The 18,147-nt window shown below is 41.7% G+C and overlaps 1 protein-coding gene across 2 annotated transcripts in view; it reads left to right on the top strand.

Annotated features, from left to right (window-relative positions):
• The window catches only part of IL17REL (interleukin 17 receptor E like), a 705,004-nt gene that overhangs the window by 508,499 nt on the left and 178,358 nt on the right, over nucleotides 1-18,147 (top strand). For both annotated transcript variants that reach the window (XM_078679532.1, XM_078679543.1), the window contains one exon: nucleotides 8,239-8,384. In XM_078679532.1, the coding sequence (XP_078535658.1) occupies nucleotides 8,239-8,384 (146 nt within the window). The remainder of the gene's footprint in view (nucleotides 1-8,238; nucleotides 8,385-18,147) is intronic.

Here is an 18,147-nt window from a genome sequence, read left to right as displayed (position 1 = left end):
TTGGTTGATGTAGCTTATGAAAAAAAATCTATACTTCCCATGTATACATTCTTCTCCCATCCTCATAAAAAATCGGTCCGCTTGGACTATTTTTTCCTTAAAAAATCATTTATTCATGATACAAGCTTTGAATTATTTCCACGCATAATATCTGACCATAATCCAATAGTGATCGAAATTAAAACTGATGAAATAACCACTCAACTGAGATCCTGGACTTTTGATCGTAAACTTCTACATGATTCTGAATATATAAATACATTGGCTTTATGGATGAAAGAATTTTTTGATATTAATAAAGGTACTGCGTCAATACAGATTGTCTGGGATACGTTCAAATCAGGGATAAGGGGAGAGACTCTGTCATATACAATAAAAAAACAGAAAATTATGCGTGAAAAGAATGAGAAGGTTCTTCAAAGAATATTATTTTGGGAGAAGGAATTAGTTACAGCAATAATACATCAACGACCAATTGTAGACATAGAAACAAGGCTGGCAATTAGTAAATCTATTGCTTACGAACTCTTTGCAGAAAAATCAGCAAAACTGATGGCAAGCTATAGAACTCAGATATATGAGATAGGAGAAAACACTGGGAAAATCTTGGCAAAAAGAATCAGGCAAAAAGAAGTATTTAATGCCATCAATACAATTCAGGATGAAACAGGGCAAGTGTATAATAAACAAGAGGAAATCCTAGAAGTTTTTCGTAAGTTTTATCGTAAATTATATACACAAGAGGATGATAATTATTCATCTGATATATGTCTGAACTTTGCCATGGGAAATCTTCTCCCGATCCTTACTCACGATCAAAAATTAGTCTTAGATGCCGTTATCACATGGGAGGAAATCGAGAACGCCATAAACTCATTAGCAATGGGCAAAGCTACTGGTCCGGATCTTATTCCGTTAGAATTTTATAGGTCCTTTAGAAAACATATAAAAAATGAGATGTTGGCTATGTTCTTAGAGGCACAGAAAGGCTTATCTCCAGCATCTTGGGCTGAATCAATAATCATGACATTTTTAAAAAAAGATAAAGATCCATGCAATCCAGCCTCCTATAGGCCAATATCGTTGATCAATTCCGACAGCAAAGTCAATTCAAAAATACTGGCCAAAAGACTGTCAAGAATTATTCCAACAATTGTATCTCGGTGGCAACATGGTTTTATACCCAATAGAGATACGGCGGATCACGTACGTAGGATTATAGCAATGATGGATTGGGCAGAAGCTTCTAATACAACAATAGGAATTACTCTGCTTGATGCTGAAAAAGCATTTGATAGAGTAGCATGGCCCTATCTCTGGGATGTCTTATCTATGAAAGGGTTTGGCCCAGGAATAATAAATGCATTTAAGGCATTATATAAAAACCCAGTCTCAGCAATAAAAATAGGACTTAATAAATCTGCATTATTTTCTATCCAAAGAGGAACACGCCAAGGGTGTCCATCCTCTCCTCTTCTCTTTGCTATATATATAGATATCTTTCTTAATCAGCTTAATAGGGATGAAAGCATAGTTCCATTACAGTTAGGAGGTACGACATATAGAGCCCTTGCCTATGCTGACGATTTGGTAGTAGTCACTAAAGACATTGAAAGAACGTTTCGGAGGATTGAAGAACTAGCAGGTATATTTGGATCTTTCTCTGGGTATAAATTAAATCTGTCTAAAACGCAAATTGTGTTTATAGGATCAAATCCACCTCCTATTATAAATATAGTTTCGGAAGCAGTCTACTTAGGGATTAGATTAACTACACCTATCTCACAGATACCTAGTATTAACTATACTCCAATTCTAAAAAAGGTTAACACGACTCTGGAAAGAATAAATCATTTACATTTATCCCTTCATGGTAGAAACAACGTTTTAAAGATGCTTATATTGCCTAAATTTCTTTACCTATTTAGAACAATACCCCTGGAATTTCCTTTAAACTTTTTCCAAAAAATTGAAAGAACTGCAATAAGATTTTTATGGGGCTATAAAGGTATTAGAAGAGCATATAAGAAGCTGATTATATCGAAAGATAGGGGGGGGTGGGCCGCACCACACTTTTTATTTTATTATTTAGCAGCCGCACTCCAATATATGTTTCCCTTAATCGTAGGTAAAAAGATCCCCATTAATTGGACACATTATCCAAATATTTATGAAATGGTAATAGGTACTGATGCAAATTATCATTTGTTAAAATTCATAGAGCCAAGCTACTATAAAAAAACAAAATTTAAGATAGTGGCTGCAGCATATAAAGCCTGGAGAATTATTAAAAAACTGGTGGGAATTAGGAAAATCACTAGATATACGCCTCTAAACTCAAGCCAATCCTTTCCCACAATATTTAGGGACCAGGTGATGAAAAATTGGAATGATAAGGGGATTACCTTTCTCTCTGATTTGTATATTAATAATTCGGAAATATTACTTTCTTTTGATGAATTACAAAGTAACTTTAATATTCCTTCAAAGGATTATTTCAAATTTCTACAGATTAACAGCTACCTACATTCATCCTCCAACATAGAAAGACTGGATTTAAGCCCAATTCTACTTCTAGATAATTTAAATAATAAAAGAAGGATTGGGTTCTATTATAACACCTTAATGACTTATCTTGTGGATGACTTTAATAATCTGAGGGATAAATGGGAAGAGAAATTAGGTACAAAGGATGTATTTCTGGAAGAATCAATTAAAATGGCTTCCTCTATTTTATTTTCTGGGCGTAATCGTACTCAACATTATATGATTTTGTGTGATTTATACTATACACCGGCAAAAGTTTTGAAATGGGGGAGTATTACTGGAATTAAATGTAATCGGTGTAATTTAAGAGGGGCCGATACGTTACATATGTTTTATTCGTGTGTAAAATTAGACGGATTAATCTGTGATGTTAAGAAATTTATTGAATACATTCTTGGTAAAAATATAGCCATATCGCCTGAACTTATATTGTTCGGTGTTTCCAAAGATTCAAAAGATATTGATCAAAATAATCTATTATTTATTATGATGGCTGAATTTCGCGCATGTATATCTCAGGATTGGATCAGTCCAGAATCACCATCTTTTTCCGCATGGAGGGGTCGTTTCTTAGCTAGATATAAGCTTGAATCCGCAATATATGCCACCAAGGGGAAAAAAAGGAAACTTCTTGGGTTAAAAATCTGGTCACCAATTCAGAAATGGACTGAGGAAGTAATGATATAGTGAATTTTATATATTGTGTACTTATGTATGTTCCAGTTCTTCTTTATTTTGTATTGGATTGTATTATGTTCCTTTTCTCTATACATTGTATAATTTCTAGTCGAATCTCTTTTCAAGAAGGAATTATGTCATAATCTGTGTAAACTTGCAACGCAAATATCAATAAAAAAAAAAAAAAAAAAAGGAAAACCTCCCTTCCTCTTCAAAAGTCAGCATTATAGACCCTTTGGGCGAGGAGATGTTCTCTCCCCTTAATATTAAACATCCTAGGAGCTCCAAATGAGTCCCCCATGAACATGTAAGCAAATGTATTGCGAAATGGTTGAGAAACCCTCTGGAGAGAGACACCCGCAATCTTCTAAGAGCCAAATGTTTGAGACCCTCCATTGAGGGTAAGGTCTGCCAAACCCCAAACCTTGACCCCGAACTAATCAAATATCTTTTTAAACTTGGGAGAGATCCCAGGAAAGGAATGGAGAGATCCCTTAAGATTTGCCAAGATCGGGTCCTTGGTATCCTAGGACCTTTAGCTAAAATCATCGATGCTGCTGAAGATAGCTACATCAATGGCTCCCCACTGAACACCGATGTTATTCGAGGATGGAGCCAAAGGACCTTGGTTTTATTGGGCAATGCCAACGCTGGTCTCAACTCTGAGAGGAGAAGGGTAGTTTTCACCAAAATCAGTCCCAAATTGAGTGACCTGGCGGACAAGGAATCCTCACTCAACCCTAAGGGTTTGCTTTTTGGCAAGGACCAGATTAAGACTCTAGGTAAATACGTATCTACCTTCACGGCTTTAGACGAAGCCCATCAACATATGAAGAGAGTCTTCAACTCTAATAACCTTTTTGGCAGGGACGGAAGAAGGGGCTAATCTTCCAGCCGCTTCAACTGCAGGCCCTACTCTAGATCCAGAGGTTATGCCGGAAGAGGTTACCAACCCTCCAATCAATCCCAATTCTATCTGCCAAGAGGAAGAGGCTTTCATTCAAAGGGCTTCAGAGCAAGAGGAGCATCTAGTGACACCAATCCTCAAAGTGAGTACTACGATTCTTTCCCCTCCCCCTTCTTTTTTCCCAAAGGTGGGAGGCAGACTAAAATTCTTTTCTCAGAACTGGAAATTAATCACTCAAGCTCCTTGGGTTTTGAATACCGTGAATGGATTTATGATAGATTTTATGGAAACTCCAATTCAAAATTCATTTCCCAGGGAAATTCCCCTCACTTTAGCTCAAGAGAAAATATTAGAGGAGGAGATCTCCTCAATGCTTCCGATAGGTGCAATTGTAGAAGTCACTATGGACATGTTAAGGTTTGTAAGCATACTCTTCCTCGTAGAAAAGAAGGACAAGGGATGGAGACCTGTCATAAACCTAAGGGAACTCAACAAATACCTCGTTTACAGACACTTCAAGATGGAGGCCATCCATCTTCTGAGAGACATATTCTTAGAAAGAGACTGGCTGGGCAAATTAGACCTAAAAGATGCTAACTTTACCATTCCTATGGCCAAGGCTCACCAACTCTTCCTTCAGTTTAGTTGAAGAAAACGTCTCTTTCAATTCCAAGCTCTTCCTTTCGGCCTCTCCTGAGCCCCTTGGTGCTTCATCAAGGTGATGAGAGCAGTTGCCTCCTCTTTACGAGAAAAGGGTATTCATCTCATCATATACCTAAACAATATCCTCATCCTGTCCCAGGACCATTGTCAGATTATTCAAGACCTAAAGACTGTAATAGATCTCTTAGAGAACCTAGGATTTATCATAAACAAGGAAAAATCGATACTATCTCCTTCAAGGACCATGGAATTCTTGGGTTTCGCCATGGACACCACAAATTGCCTCCTCCTTCTTCCTCAATAGAAAATATCCAAAATCAGGAAAGAGATAAGACACGTCCTGAAACAACAAAATCTCTCCTTAAGGGAACTAGTCAGGCTTCTGGGTCTTCTTTCCTCTTCTATACAGACTATCTTTCCGGGCCCCCTGAATTACCGCGCCCTTCAAAGGATAAAAGCGATGGCTCTGAGATCAGGCCTCTGGTATGGAGATCGTATTTCCCTGAACCAAGAAGCCAAATTGGAACTGACCTGGTGGTTAGAGAATTTGGATGCTTGGAGTGGGAGAGCAATCTTTGGTTCAGCGCCAGACTTTGTCTTAGAATTGGATGCGAGCCTTCATGGCTGGGGTGCCGGTCTCCTAGATCAGAACACAGGAGGGGTTTGGTCTCAAGAAGAATCTTCGCACCATATAAACCTCCTAGAATTGACCGCCGGGCTTTATGCACTAATGAGTTTCAAACATTCTCTTCAGGGCAGATCAGTTATTCTAAAAATGGACAATATGTCCGCTGTTGCCTACATAAACCGTCTAGGAGGTACCAAGTCAGCAGACCTCTCGAACTTAGCCAAGAAACCTTGGATGTTCTGTCTGGAACACAAGATCTCTCTAAGAGCAGAATATCTCCCAGGGAAATCAAACCTTTGTGCGGACTGGAACTCAAGATTCCTCTTAGATCACAGCGACTGGAAGCTCAACACCTGTGTGTTCAATTCCCTCAACAAATTTTGGGGTCCTTTCCAAATAGATCTCTTTGCGAGCAGATTAACATTCCAATTGGAGAATTATTGCAGCTGGACGCCCGACTCGGGTGCTCTAGCGGTGAACGCGTTTCTACAATGCTGTAAGGGGATCAACACTTACGCTTTTCCCCCCTTTGCCATGATCCAGACAGTCCTTCAGAAGGTGAGGCATCAACATTCCCCCATTGTCCTAGTAACCCCCTTTTGGCCATCCCAAGCCTGGTTCCCCACTACCCTGGAGCTGACTTACGACCTTCCCTTCCTTATTCCTTCCCTCGCAGATCTTCTTACAGACGTAGACGGTCAAATTCACCCTGTAGTTCAAACAGGGAATTTGAACCTTCTTGCCCGGAGAGTGTCAGGAGAGCCAATGATCTCTCAGGGCTTTCGGCGACAGCTTCAACTCTCCTTGGAGAATCTTGGGCCCCTTGTACACACTACTGGTATAACAACATTTGGAAGTGTTGTTAACTTTGGTGCTTGGAGAGGAACCTGGATTCCATGGAAGCACCTATTGTTGACATAGTTAATTTCCTTGTGGAACACTTCAAAAGGGCTCTTAGTTATAGATCTATCAATTACTATAGATCGGCTATTTCCGTAGGTCATGATTTGGTAAACGGTAAAACGGTAGGTAAAAATGCCATTATTTGGTGAGTCCTCAAAAGCATTAAACTTAGGAGACCTCCCAAACCAAGATATCAATCTCTCTGGGACGTCAATCTAATTTTTGATATTTTCTCTAGCTGGCCTGATAATTCTCTTTTGCACAATAAGAACCTTCCCATCAAACTTGCTACATTGCTTTGCTTAATATCTTGCCGTAGGGTCTCTGATCTTAAAGCTCTTGATATTTCAAATAGATCTTATAACAAGTTTGGTGGCAATTTTGAGTTGTAGAGAAGATCTAAGACCATGTCTGACTTGATTTTCTACCCACGTTTTGATCTTTGTAAAAAGCTTAGAATATGACTACCGAATGAATGCTCTTCGCCCTTCTGGTGTGAATCGGTTACTTATCTCCTTCCTTAAACCTCACAGAGGTATTACCTCTGCCTCTATTGCTAGATGGGTTAAAATTGTTATGAATCTTGCAGGTATTGATCTGAAAATATTCAAACCGCATTCTATCAGAGGGGCTATGGCCAGTCAGTCCTTCTGGTCCATTGGTAAGTTGGATGATATTCTTAAAGCAGCTGAATGGTCTAATTCTAGAACTTTTGCTCAACATTATTGCGAACCAATCGCTCATATGTCTGATGTTGTCCTATATGGCTACCAACATGCACAATGGTAGCCTTCGCTCTTGTAATGAAATTGCGATTCTCCTATTACCATGACTAGAGAATCTGGATTTCTTTAAAGACTCGGAGGCTAACATTATTCCTCCCACCCTTTCCCTTGGGTGGTTGTTTCTGCATACAGTAAACATATTGTTTTTAACAATTGCTGATGTACTTTCTATTGTATATTTTATTATTACTGTATGTTTCTTATAAATGCTTGCTTGTACTCTTACATGTGTTTCATCACAATTTTTTTATCTCCTCCTTTCGCTTGTTCTGCTTGAACTAGTTATATCTTTCTCTCTTTTTGCAGATAACTTCATGATTTGGATCTCCGGAACAGTTCATTCATCGTTCATCCTTTTCTTCACTTCGTGATGACTTAATGAATTTATCGACACTCCTTAAAGTTTATTGGACTTATCTTACTCTATACCAAGTTTAAAAGAGGCTGATTGTTATGTGCTCACGCCTTTTATATATTTCATAATGTTCTATTCTGGAAGCTTTTTGCTGTATGATGTATGCAGCTGCTTGGGTCCGCATTAAAAGTGATATGCATAATGTTAGCCTACGAGTCTTTAATGAAATCCAGATTCTTCAGTCATGGTAATAGGAGAATCGCAATTGTAACCTTATAGCCTGCTGCCAAGGGCTATACCAATTGCACCAGAGTTGCAGCTTGGTCCCAGTGTAACCCAAGGCACTGAAGGTATAATGTTCTAAACTAGACAGAAACAGAAAGGCAAATAGTGGAATGTTAAAGAAGAAGCCCTATACCAACCATTATTGGCTCTGAGCACTCCATTGCACTTAATGTAATCTTTCAACATTCAAATGCCATAATAGAATTTAAATGACTTTTGAAACAAATGCACGATTGACAATCATGTAATATGTCTTGTCCAAACATTCAAGAAATAAAATGTAATTTTCTCTTTTGCTAAGGAAACAATACGATTTGCACTCAGTTATTGTGATTGTCATTTAAGTTCCAGATCACTATAGCTGTCGTTCTTATGACAAATCCTATTATTTAAGGTTGCATGTGGAGGAGCTGCCCAATTTATTTTACATTTCTAGATGCCATTTGGGAGGAAAGAAGTGTTTATGACTGACTTTTTCTTCTTTTAGGATGGCAAATTAATATGGAAGTAGTAGCAGACGAAGTGCAGCTCACAATCATATCACAAGCAACAGCAACATTTTCTGTAATTGTGTACAACAAGACTCAGTCATCAGGAGATGACCTTCTGCACAAGCTCCCATCTATCCAAGTGGTAAGTGTGCATTGGAATTTTTTGATAGTTTTCTCAACCTTTCCATCTGTATACGTCATCTGCTTGAAATCACCAAAACCACAGAATAAAATAAAGGTTGGCCACCGAAAAAATAAGTGTAATTCTTTCTGCTACACCTACTACACCTGCAGAGTTGGACAGTGAAGGCTAGATAAAATATTTTCATTAAAATAAGACTGCCAACCACGATAGGCATTCTTTTAATCCACGGCACGAGGTGTGTATTCATTAAGCTCGTGACAAATAGAAAGATGTATACATTTATTAATCTCCAGTGACCTCATGTATTTGAAAAATATACAGAGCAACATATTCTTATGAAACCCAGTAAGCCATCTATTTGGACAGTTGAGGTCACCAGGGCACCAGCCGCAGATGTTACTTTGCCCACAGCATAAAAAGCATTACCTCTGACCAGATTTTTGCTGTGGAACAAAAAGCAAACCTGGCTGTTTTAAAACCTGAAAAACCTGTTGTGTTGTCAGTGCACATGCAGAATACCGCAGATAAATTAACAGCTCAATGTATTTAATTGTCAAGTCATTAGATACATAACGCTTTTTCTGAGAACTGAGGGGCTCATTATGATGGCGGAAGGACCGCCAGCACCAGGCTGGCGGTCCTTCCGCCATCATACAGAAAATCCCCACCGCCAAATTAGGATGGCGGTTTGAATCCCAATGATTCTGCGGCAGACGGAAATGGTTCCGCAAGGCGGTCCTTTACTACCCTCCTCGTGGAACCCTGAACCTGAGCAACATTGCGGCGGTGCCGTGCAGGCACCGCTGTAGGGATTATGGTATCCCTTTCCACCTGACCGTCAGAGACTGGCTTTGGGGGCCGTTGCGGGCCCCCTCTGTGTGTGGGGGGGTGCACTGGGGGGTAGTTCCATGCACCAAATGGCAGGCACCACGTGGTGTCTGCCACATGGTGCAGGGAAATGCGGTTCAGGCACCTTTAACATTGCGGACGGTGCTGCAGCCAGCAGCACCGCCCATAATGTTAAAGGCCCATCACAGTCATGGGACCGCCACATGTCTGGCGGGCAGTCTCAATCACCGCTACTTAATCACCCCTTAGTTTTTTTTTCCAGATAGGTAAAATCAGCCATGGAAAAAAACATTACTGCACTTAGTGTTTTTGCCATTGACTAATATTTGCCTCCTGATGCCAAGTTTTGTATGTTAATATGGGGAATAACATGCAAGTGTTTTAGAGCAACTTGTTTTTCCCACCACCGACGTCTGAAACGTCAGAAGGGAGATAAAATTCCTTGCTAAAACTCTCATAGGTGATACACAGAGGAATATTCAAACAGTGATTGTGCAGGTCGAGGAGCAATTTACGCTTTTAGTTTAAGTAGGAGATGTAACACTTAATAAGGTGATATTCAAGTGTGTGGGCACTTTTATTATGCTATGTTGTGTATCTTATAATATTTATGCTGTTTATGTTATGTGTATATGTATAGCATGCAACTCACCTGGATGGTATGCTGGCACTGGAGCAGAAGCTGTATGGGGTGAGACCATGGCTGCGGCTAGGTGAACAGATAGTTCTTCAGTTTCTTGTGGAATTCAATAACATAGGAGTTGGCTCTGATGTGCAGGGGCAGGTCGTTGCAGGCTTTAGTAGCAATATAGGAGAAGGCACAACCACCGTGCGTGTGAATAGGAGTCCAACTGAGCAGTGGTATCTAATAGGTTTGAGGAGGTTTATGCGGTTGTTGAGGTATGTGGGACCAATGTTGCTCGAGGCTTTGTACATGAGGAGTTTCAATAGTATTCGTTTGGGGATTGAGAATCAGTGAAGCTTTTTGAGGTGAGGGGAGCTGTGAGTATGGGGTAGGTGGATAAGGGTGAGCCTGGCCACTGAGCCTTGTATGGTCTGGAGTCTTCTGGTCTGTTGAACGTTGATTCCATAATAGAGTGTGTTGCCATAGTCCAGCTTGCTGGTGATGAAGGATTGGGTGACGGTTCTGCCAGTGTTGGTGAGAATTCATTAACATAGAGAAGTCACCCAAAAGGCATTAAGTGAAGACCTGATGGACGATCTCAATGGTGATGTGGTTCCTACCGTGGTGGGAAGCACATCGTGTTTTTTTAAATACCCCTCACACACCAAAAGGGCCCTTGGTGACATGCTTCATCATAGGGGTCTTTGCACCCCACTATGGAGTGCGGCGTGCTACTAACCGGTGAATATGCGGGAACACTTGATGTAACCACTATGTGTAGTGTGTGAGGGTGTGAGAGGTTTTTAAAAGCTTCCTGAATTGAGGAAGGCTCTGGCAGTCGCGCAGCTGGTGGGGGAGTTCTTTCCAGAATTATGGGGCAAGTGAGTGAATGCTTTCCCACCCTTGCAGGCCTTTTTATTTCTTGGAGTGCAAAGGAGAAGCTTGGATCCAGATCGGAGGGGCCGTGAGGGAGTGTACTTGGTCAGTTTGTCCGACAGGTAGGAAGGTCCAAGACCAATGAGGGCTTTGAAAACAGTGCAGCCGATCTTGAATTTTACCTGCTTTCTTACAGGGAGCCAGTGGAGTTTACTAAGAAGTGGAATCAAGGCCGTTTTGGGGGGGCATTTGCTACTAGTCGGGCTGCCTGATTCTGGACTACATGTAGTTTGTTTAAGGAAGCCTCGTTGGCTGAGGCCAACAGTGCATTCAGTAGTCCAGAGGGCTTAACAGTAGAGCTTGCATAAGTGTTTTTCATGTAGAGGAAGGTAGCAAGGGAAATACTCTTCTGAATAGGCTGAGTGTGTGAAAGCAGGTACCAGCGGTAGTAGCGGCGTGAGCTTTGACCGTAAGATTCTGGTCAATCCGGAGTCCTAAATTCTTGACCACTTCTTTTGGAGAGGGGGCTGTGCCCAGCTCCTCCGGCCACCACCTTGAAGACCAGCTTATGGCTGCTCCTCCAGCTTCATCATAACATCATCAAACATTGATTTGACATGATATTTCAGTTTGTCTGAGACAAGAGAGAGGTGATAGTCCATGTTCATCATATTATCAGTCACAACATTGTCAAGGCCATACAATACAGGAATAAAACCCTTCATATCTGTTCCCACATGACGGAACAGCTTTTTGGTAGTTGCTGGTTCAATGTCCTGGTCCTTGCTGCGCCTAGGTACATTCTTCTTTTTACGATTACGAACCGGTGGCTCTAGTTCTCCAGAAGATACCATTATCTCAGGGTGGACATCTGCCACAGTCCGAATGGTCAACTCTGTACGTTTGTTTGGAATGCCCGTTATACTTGCACTTCCCTAGTTGTTCATAGGGGGGAGGACAGTGGCACTATCCAGGCCAAGTTCCTCCTCCACAGTAACAATCTCCGTAGCAAGGGCCACAATTGCTAATGTCAAATATGACATAATGGATGATGGCTTCCTAGGAACACTCCTGTCCGTCAAGCTCTTGGATGCAGAATCAGCTTTGTGCTTTACCATAGCTATACCTCTCAAAGAATCCCAAGGGATGAAGAACCTGGACCCGACCTCCAAGTTCAATAAAAACCCGGGGCTAAAGCTCCTCTTCCAAGTTACAGCAGACAAATGCTCAATAGAATGGTTAAAGCCAAAAGGTCACTCACCCTCCCAGCACAGCTCACGGTAACAACGCTAAGGGGGGCAGCCCAGCCTCCACAGGGCTTGGACAGAAGTAGACAGGCACACTCTTGGCCCAGTAATTGCCCGGGTATTGTCCTGGGTGTGCCCGCATGCATCATGAGCTGTGGGGACATGCAGTACCTTAAATGCACCTTAGGGGTCCAGTAGCTGCCTCCTGGTGGAAGTGATCAGCAAAGAGCCCAAGGGAAGCCTAGAGATGCAGTCCTGCCCCTGGCTGATCCAATTTCATGTCCTGAGATGCAGGAGCTTGAAGCACTTTAAATCCTCCTCTGGGGCCCAGTAGTTGCCTCCCAGCAGAATTGGTCAGCAGAGAGCCCCAGGGAAGCCTTGGAGATGCAGTCCTGCTCATGGACTGGTCCAAATTCATGTCTCGTATTGTTCCATGTCATGTACATGTTAATTACTAATTTTAGGTTCATTGCATGGATTTCGAGGAGAAGTGTGGGTCTGAGTTTGGCAGTTCAGCATGTGGAGTTCAACAGCAAGGTGTCTTTGCAGAAGATTACTAATTCCATCTTCTTTGTCTTGAGCTTCAAACAGCTGGTTTTCATTCAACTGTTCACTTCGGTCATGCAGATGAAGACTTTGGTTCGAGTGTTTGGTGTCTTGTTGGAAATGGAGTCATCGGCATAGGATATGATGTTGATTCTGTAAGCGAGGATGATGCTGGTGAGTGAGGACATGTAGGCATTGAACAGAGTGGGTTGAGTAGGTTTCCTTGTGGCGTTCCACAGATGAGGTTGACAACACCCAAGGTGAAGGGGGGCAAGCTGACCGACTAGGTGTGGCATGTCAGGAAGGAGCAAATCCAGGTAACTGTAGGTCCTTGGATGTAACTTTATGCAGTCTTTGGATAAGGGTGGACTGGGAGATGGTTTTGAAGGCTGTTGAAAGGTTCAGTAAGATAAGGGCTGTGGTGTCACCACTATCAACATTCAACCAGATTCACTCGTGATGGCGATAAAGGTAGTCTCTAGGCTGTGGTTGGGAGTGAATCCAGATTGAGTGGTGTCGAGCAGGTGGTTGTCATTGAGGTGGGTGGCTAGGTGTTTATTTATTGACAGTTATCAATGTTTGTATTACTTAGGAATTTTCCAAGACATAGTACTACTCAGTTAGATTCTGAACGATTGTTTGAGACTTATATTTGACCAGTTGATCCATGATCCAAATTAGGGTGAGAATCTTCTAAATATTCTAATTTGAAGGACATTTTTACAAGTGTTTTCTAAACAACTTAGTCATTTGCACAGGAGGAAAGAGAAAGGGTAAAGTTGATTAAGGGAAACATCATTTTGTGTGATGTTTCTGCTCTTATTTGTACAACAGCTGATTGTTGCTTTTGTGGTATCCACTATTGATCTTTTTGTTTTGTAACCCCTTTTGTTGATATTCTAATGTATTGATTTATTAAAAAAAGGTTTAATGTGTAAACAAATTTGGTTGATGTGTAAAAACTTAAAAGCTGACAAATATTGTGATTATGGGTGGAAATTTTGATCAAATATCAGATCTTTTATAAAAACAGAATGATAAGCACCACTAGGATCAATGTTTTAATAACCTGTTCATATCAAGCTGGGTCTGGCACATTCTAACACAAACCATATTAGTTCAATTTGAAAGCTTTCCCACGAAGGAAGGGCGCTCAATATTTACTGAATCTTTTCCAAATGGAATCAGAATCCTGTCCTTCGGAATAGTGTGGAAACCTCCTCGAGTATCAAACATTCATGCAGTATCTGATTTAGTTGCTGAGAGGAAAATTCGATAGTTAATTTTTTCTGGAGTGAAAATATTCTCAATTTGTGCTCCTCAGATTTTAATTGGTTTTCATTGGGTTTATTTTCCAAAAGGAAGGTGCAGCAGTTCAGGCTTATCTAAAGAGACAATGTGTAAAGTATTTGTGCAACACAAACACACACATACAATGAATACACCACAAAAAAAACCCACACAGGTTTATAAAAATAGATTATTATATATGACCGAAACAAGACCAAAATGACAAAAAGGAAGTGTATAGAAGTTCAGATATTGAATTTCAAAAGAATAAATGCAGTAAAGGGTTTAGGAGCAAGTAGTGCTAATAAGGTTATTTTAGGTCATGCTGGATAGGGGCTGTAGAAAGCTGGGCTTTTGTTGCAGTAATCCCCACACTTTTTACTTGCATTGACTGAAGTGCACTAGGTCCTGCTAACAAGGTCCCCAGTGCCAGTGTTTCTGCCCCAAAAACAAGTTACCTGTGGTACCCCTTGTACTTAGAGCATAGGTTCTAAAGAGGGTTCCTAAGAACAGCAGCATACTCACTTAGCCGTGACAAGCCCCATTCTTTGCGAATTCAGTTTTTAGCTTTCCATTTCCTGCCGCTTTGATCTTTGCCATGATATCACCCTAAAGAGTTTAGTAGCGTTTCAGTTACCTTGTTCATATTAGGTAAACCCCATTGTTATGGACCATTCACTTTTAGTCACCGCCATCAAATTCGGTAACCACACAATCTTTGATAGCCACATCGTTTTCTTTGAATTCTCACTGCGGTTGGGCTAAGGCGACTTTTCCACTAGTTATTTTTTGATTTTTTACGTGTGACATTTAACATTATACATAGTACAACATATGTAGTTTTTGTTTAGATGCTCCCCGACAAAGGGCGGTTGCCCGAAATGCATTGGAGCTGGATCTAACTATGCATACTTATAAAATGGGATTGAATACGTTATTTCAAGAAAAACTTTATTGTTAATGGAATCAATTTGATTGCATTTTGACAAGAAGACAATAAACTCTTCAAAACTTTTCATGTTTACTTTTTGAATAACAGAGGAGGATTACACCACTAACCAGTGCGCCCTAAGGGATGTCATCAGTTTCCAACTGATCACACTTCTTTTTCATTGGATGTTACTCGCACAATGGTGGAGGTCGACACCTTAGGAGCACCTATTTGAACTTGAATAACACCTTATTGAACTCAATTTGGCAGTGCACGGGCCAAATAAACTTTATAGTACATTCTAACACAAACCATATTAGTTCAATTTGAAAGCTTTCCGACGAAGGAAGGGCGCTCAATATTTACTGAATCTTTTCCAAATGGAATCAGAATCCTGTCCTTCGGAATAGTGTGGAAACCTCCTCGAGTATCAAACATTCATGCAGTATCTGATTTAGTTGCTGAGAGGAAAATTCGATAGTTATTTTTTTTGGAGTGAAAATATTCTCAATTTGTGCTCCTCAGATTTTAATTGGTTTCATTGGGTTTATTTTCCAAAAGGAAGATGCACCAGTTCAGGCTTATCTAAAGAGACAATGTGTAAAGTATTTGTGCAACACAAACACACACATACAATGAATACACCACAAAAAGACCCCACACAGGTTTATAAAAATAGATTATTATATATGAACGAAACAAGACCAAAATGACAAAAAGGAAGTGTATAGAAGTTCAGATATTGAATTTCAAAAGAATAAATGCAGTAAAGGGTTTAGGAGCAAGTAGTGCTAAAAAGGTTATTTTAGGTCATGCTGGACAGGGGCTGTAGAAAGCTGGGCTTTTGTTGCAGTAATCCCCACACTTTTTACTTGCGTTGACTGAAGTGCACTAGGTCCTGCTTGCAAGGCCCCCAGTGCCAGTGTTTCTGCCCCAAAAACAAGTTACCTGTGGTACCCCTTGTGCCTAGGGCATAGGTTCTAAAGAGGGTTCCTAAGAACAGCAGCATAAATTATGCCACACTAAGGAATGACCAAGCACCAAACCTATGCAAACTGTATGATACGCTGCTCTAAAAAGGTAAATCACAACATGCACACCCCCTGCATGCCATGCCCCCTAAAACTGCATATACTATTTGTAAGTTAGCCCTACAGCAGGCCTTACAGCACGAAGTCAGGTTGCATTAGATTACATGCGAGGACCTATGTGCATGAGCAGATATGCCCTTGTGCATGGCCAGTTCAATTACCGACAGTGCAAGTGAACAGGGTAGCCATCTTAAGGTATGTAGTAGGCACTGGTCAAAACGAGTTTCCCTGCTATGTAATAGCTTCACTGAAAACTATGGTGTTTGGTATCAAACACCTCGTATTAATAAACCCACACTGATTCCAATGATGCATTTAATAATGCATGCATCCAGAGTGTACCTTAGAGGTACGCCCTGAACACAACTAGTCCTCTAGAGTGCTGGCTGACTAGTCCAGTTTTGCCTGCCACCACAGACTAGTTTCTGACCCTCTAAATGTGAGAGCCTCGCTCTCGGAGGACAGAAACAATGCCTGCTCCGGCAAGATGTGTTTACACCTCCTCCAAGCAGGGTGACTGGTGATCTGCATATCAAGGCATGAGGCTTTAAAAGCCTTTTCGCCTTTAATATGCAACCCACGACTTCCCCAGACAGGGGAAATGCAACCACCTGCCCTGGGCCCATCTGGCACCACGACAGGTGGGAAAATTAGCAATGCGGGAGGCGTGTTGACCTGCCAGGCTGAACACACCTTTATGGTGAACAGCCTGAAGTAAACACAAAGTTAGGAATTCCACTATCTTGTGAGTGGTTGAATTAAGAATTCTAGTTCTGGTACAGGTTGATGACCATTCCCAAAAGGAAGTGGTCATCAATGGGGTGTGGTGACCCCAGGGTAAGTAGCTGATTAGCTACTTCCCCTCACTCTCCTTAAGACCACTAAATTGAGTATTCAGGGGACCCCCTGAAACAGGATTTCAGAATTCAACAGACACAAAGAAGGAGTGGACCAAGAAGACTGCTGTCCCGAGAACAGAGGTGCACAACTGTCCCGGCACCAACCCTGCCAGCCTGCCTGCTTCACCCGACCCTCGTGGAGCAACCAACTCATCCTGCTGCTGTGCAGACTCCAAGAAACCCGGAGGGCTGCTAGCGCTTCACCTATTTCCCCACAGCCCGAGTCCAAGGGAGGTGATGGTGTCCACGTGTCCTGGGACTCAAAAGAGCCAAGCCCATCTTTGGGTCTAGACAGATTAGACTTCCAGTTGCCGCCTCTTTCTGCAGGCCCCCTCTAACCAAGTGTGAGTCCAGCACCGAACCCAATGCCAAAAGACATCCCTGCACCCGAGCCCCACAGCTTGAGGAGAAGTGGACGAATAGTGTCCCTATGTGCCCTAGCATCTGAAGGGTCGAGCTCCTCCCTTTGGGTTTCCCCAGAGTGGCCCTTCAGTCCCAGCTTGCAGCCTCCCTCTGACCGGACCTTTCTCCATTGAAGTAAATGGGGCACCAACGACATAACACACCTCTGCACCCCGATGCCTCAGAGCCTCCCGAGGTGACCTGTTGGTGTGGCCTTGGACCTTGCCCCATACTCACCACAAGTCCAGAAGAAAAGTCCTGTAAGTTGCTGTTAAAAGCCCGAATGAAGTACATGTTTTTCCCTCATAGGATAACATTACCGCCCCTAAAAAGTGCACTGTAAACATTTAAAAATGGTAGAAATTAATATCTCGAAAAGTACTCACCTGATTCCAATGATCTTGGTATCTAAATTCATATAAAAGTATGTGTGAATTTTATAAATTGGGGTTGGAGTTCTTTAATGAGCGTGTGTCTTATTCACTTTGTGTGTGCGATAAATGCTTAGAATTACCCTCTGATATTCCTAACTCCTCGCCCACACTACCAAAGAGAGTTTTTAGGGGTGTCAATTGTGCCTGTGTAAGCCAGTTGGTGTTTGCTTTGACTCTTTACACAGTGTATCTCGATTTTGTCAACCATATAAAGAGCCAGCTTCCTACAGGGGCAAAGTCAAAGTTCGGTCCACGCAGTGACGCGATGCATCAGTTCTGAAGATGGGTACCAGAGTCGAGAGGTGTTGAGAGATGTCCTGGTTACTGCCGCGCAGTCAAGGGGATGCGTTGATGTTACTACGCTGCAGTGGCGGTGATATGCTGTCCGATTCGTCGATCTCAGGAGGCAAAGCACTGGTTCTGATGTGATGTGTAGATTTTACTCCTGCAACCAGGCTGATGAGCCAGTTCTGTTACACACAGACTGGAGATAATACTCAAGCAACACCAGGCAAGCCAACAAGCCCTTGGAGATCACTTGCCCCTCCCTTCCATCCTGCCCAGGCGAGG

This window comes from Lissotriton helveticus, chromosome 1_1 (genome assembly GCF_964261635.1).
Source record: "Lissotriton helveticus chromosome 1_1, aLisHel1.1, whole genome shotgun sequence".
Lineage (NCBI taxonomy): Eukaryota > Metazoa > Chordata > Amphibia > Caudata > Salamandridae > Lissotriton > Lissotriton helveticus.
Note: the sequence above shows the minus strand (reverse complement) of the source record. Positions and strands in the feature narration are given on the sequence as shown.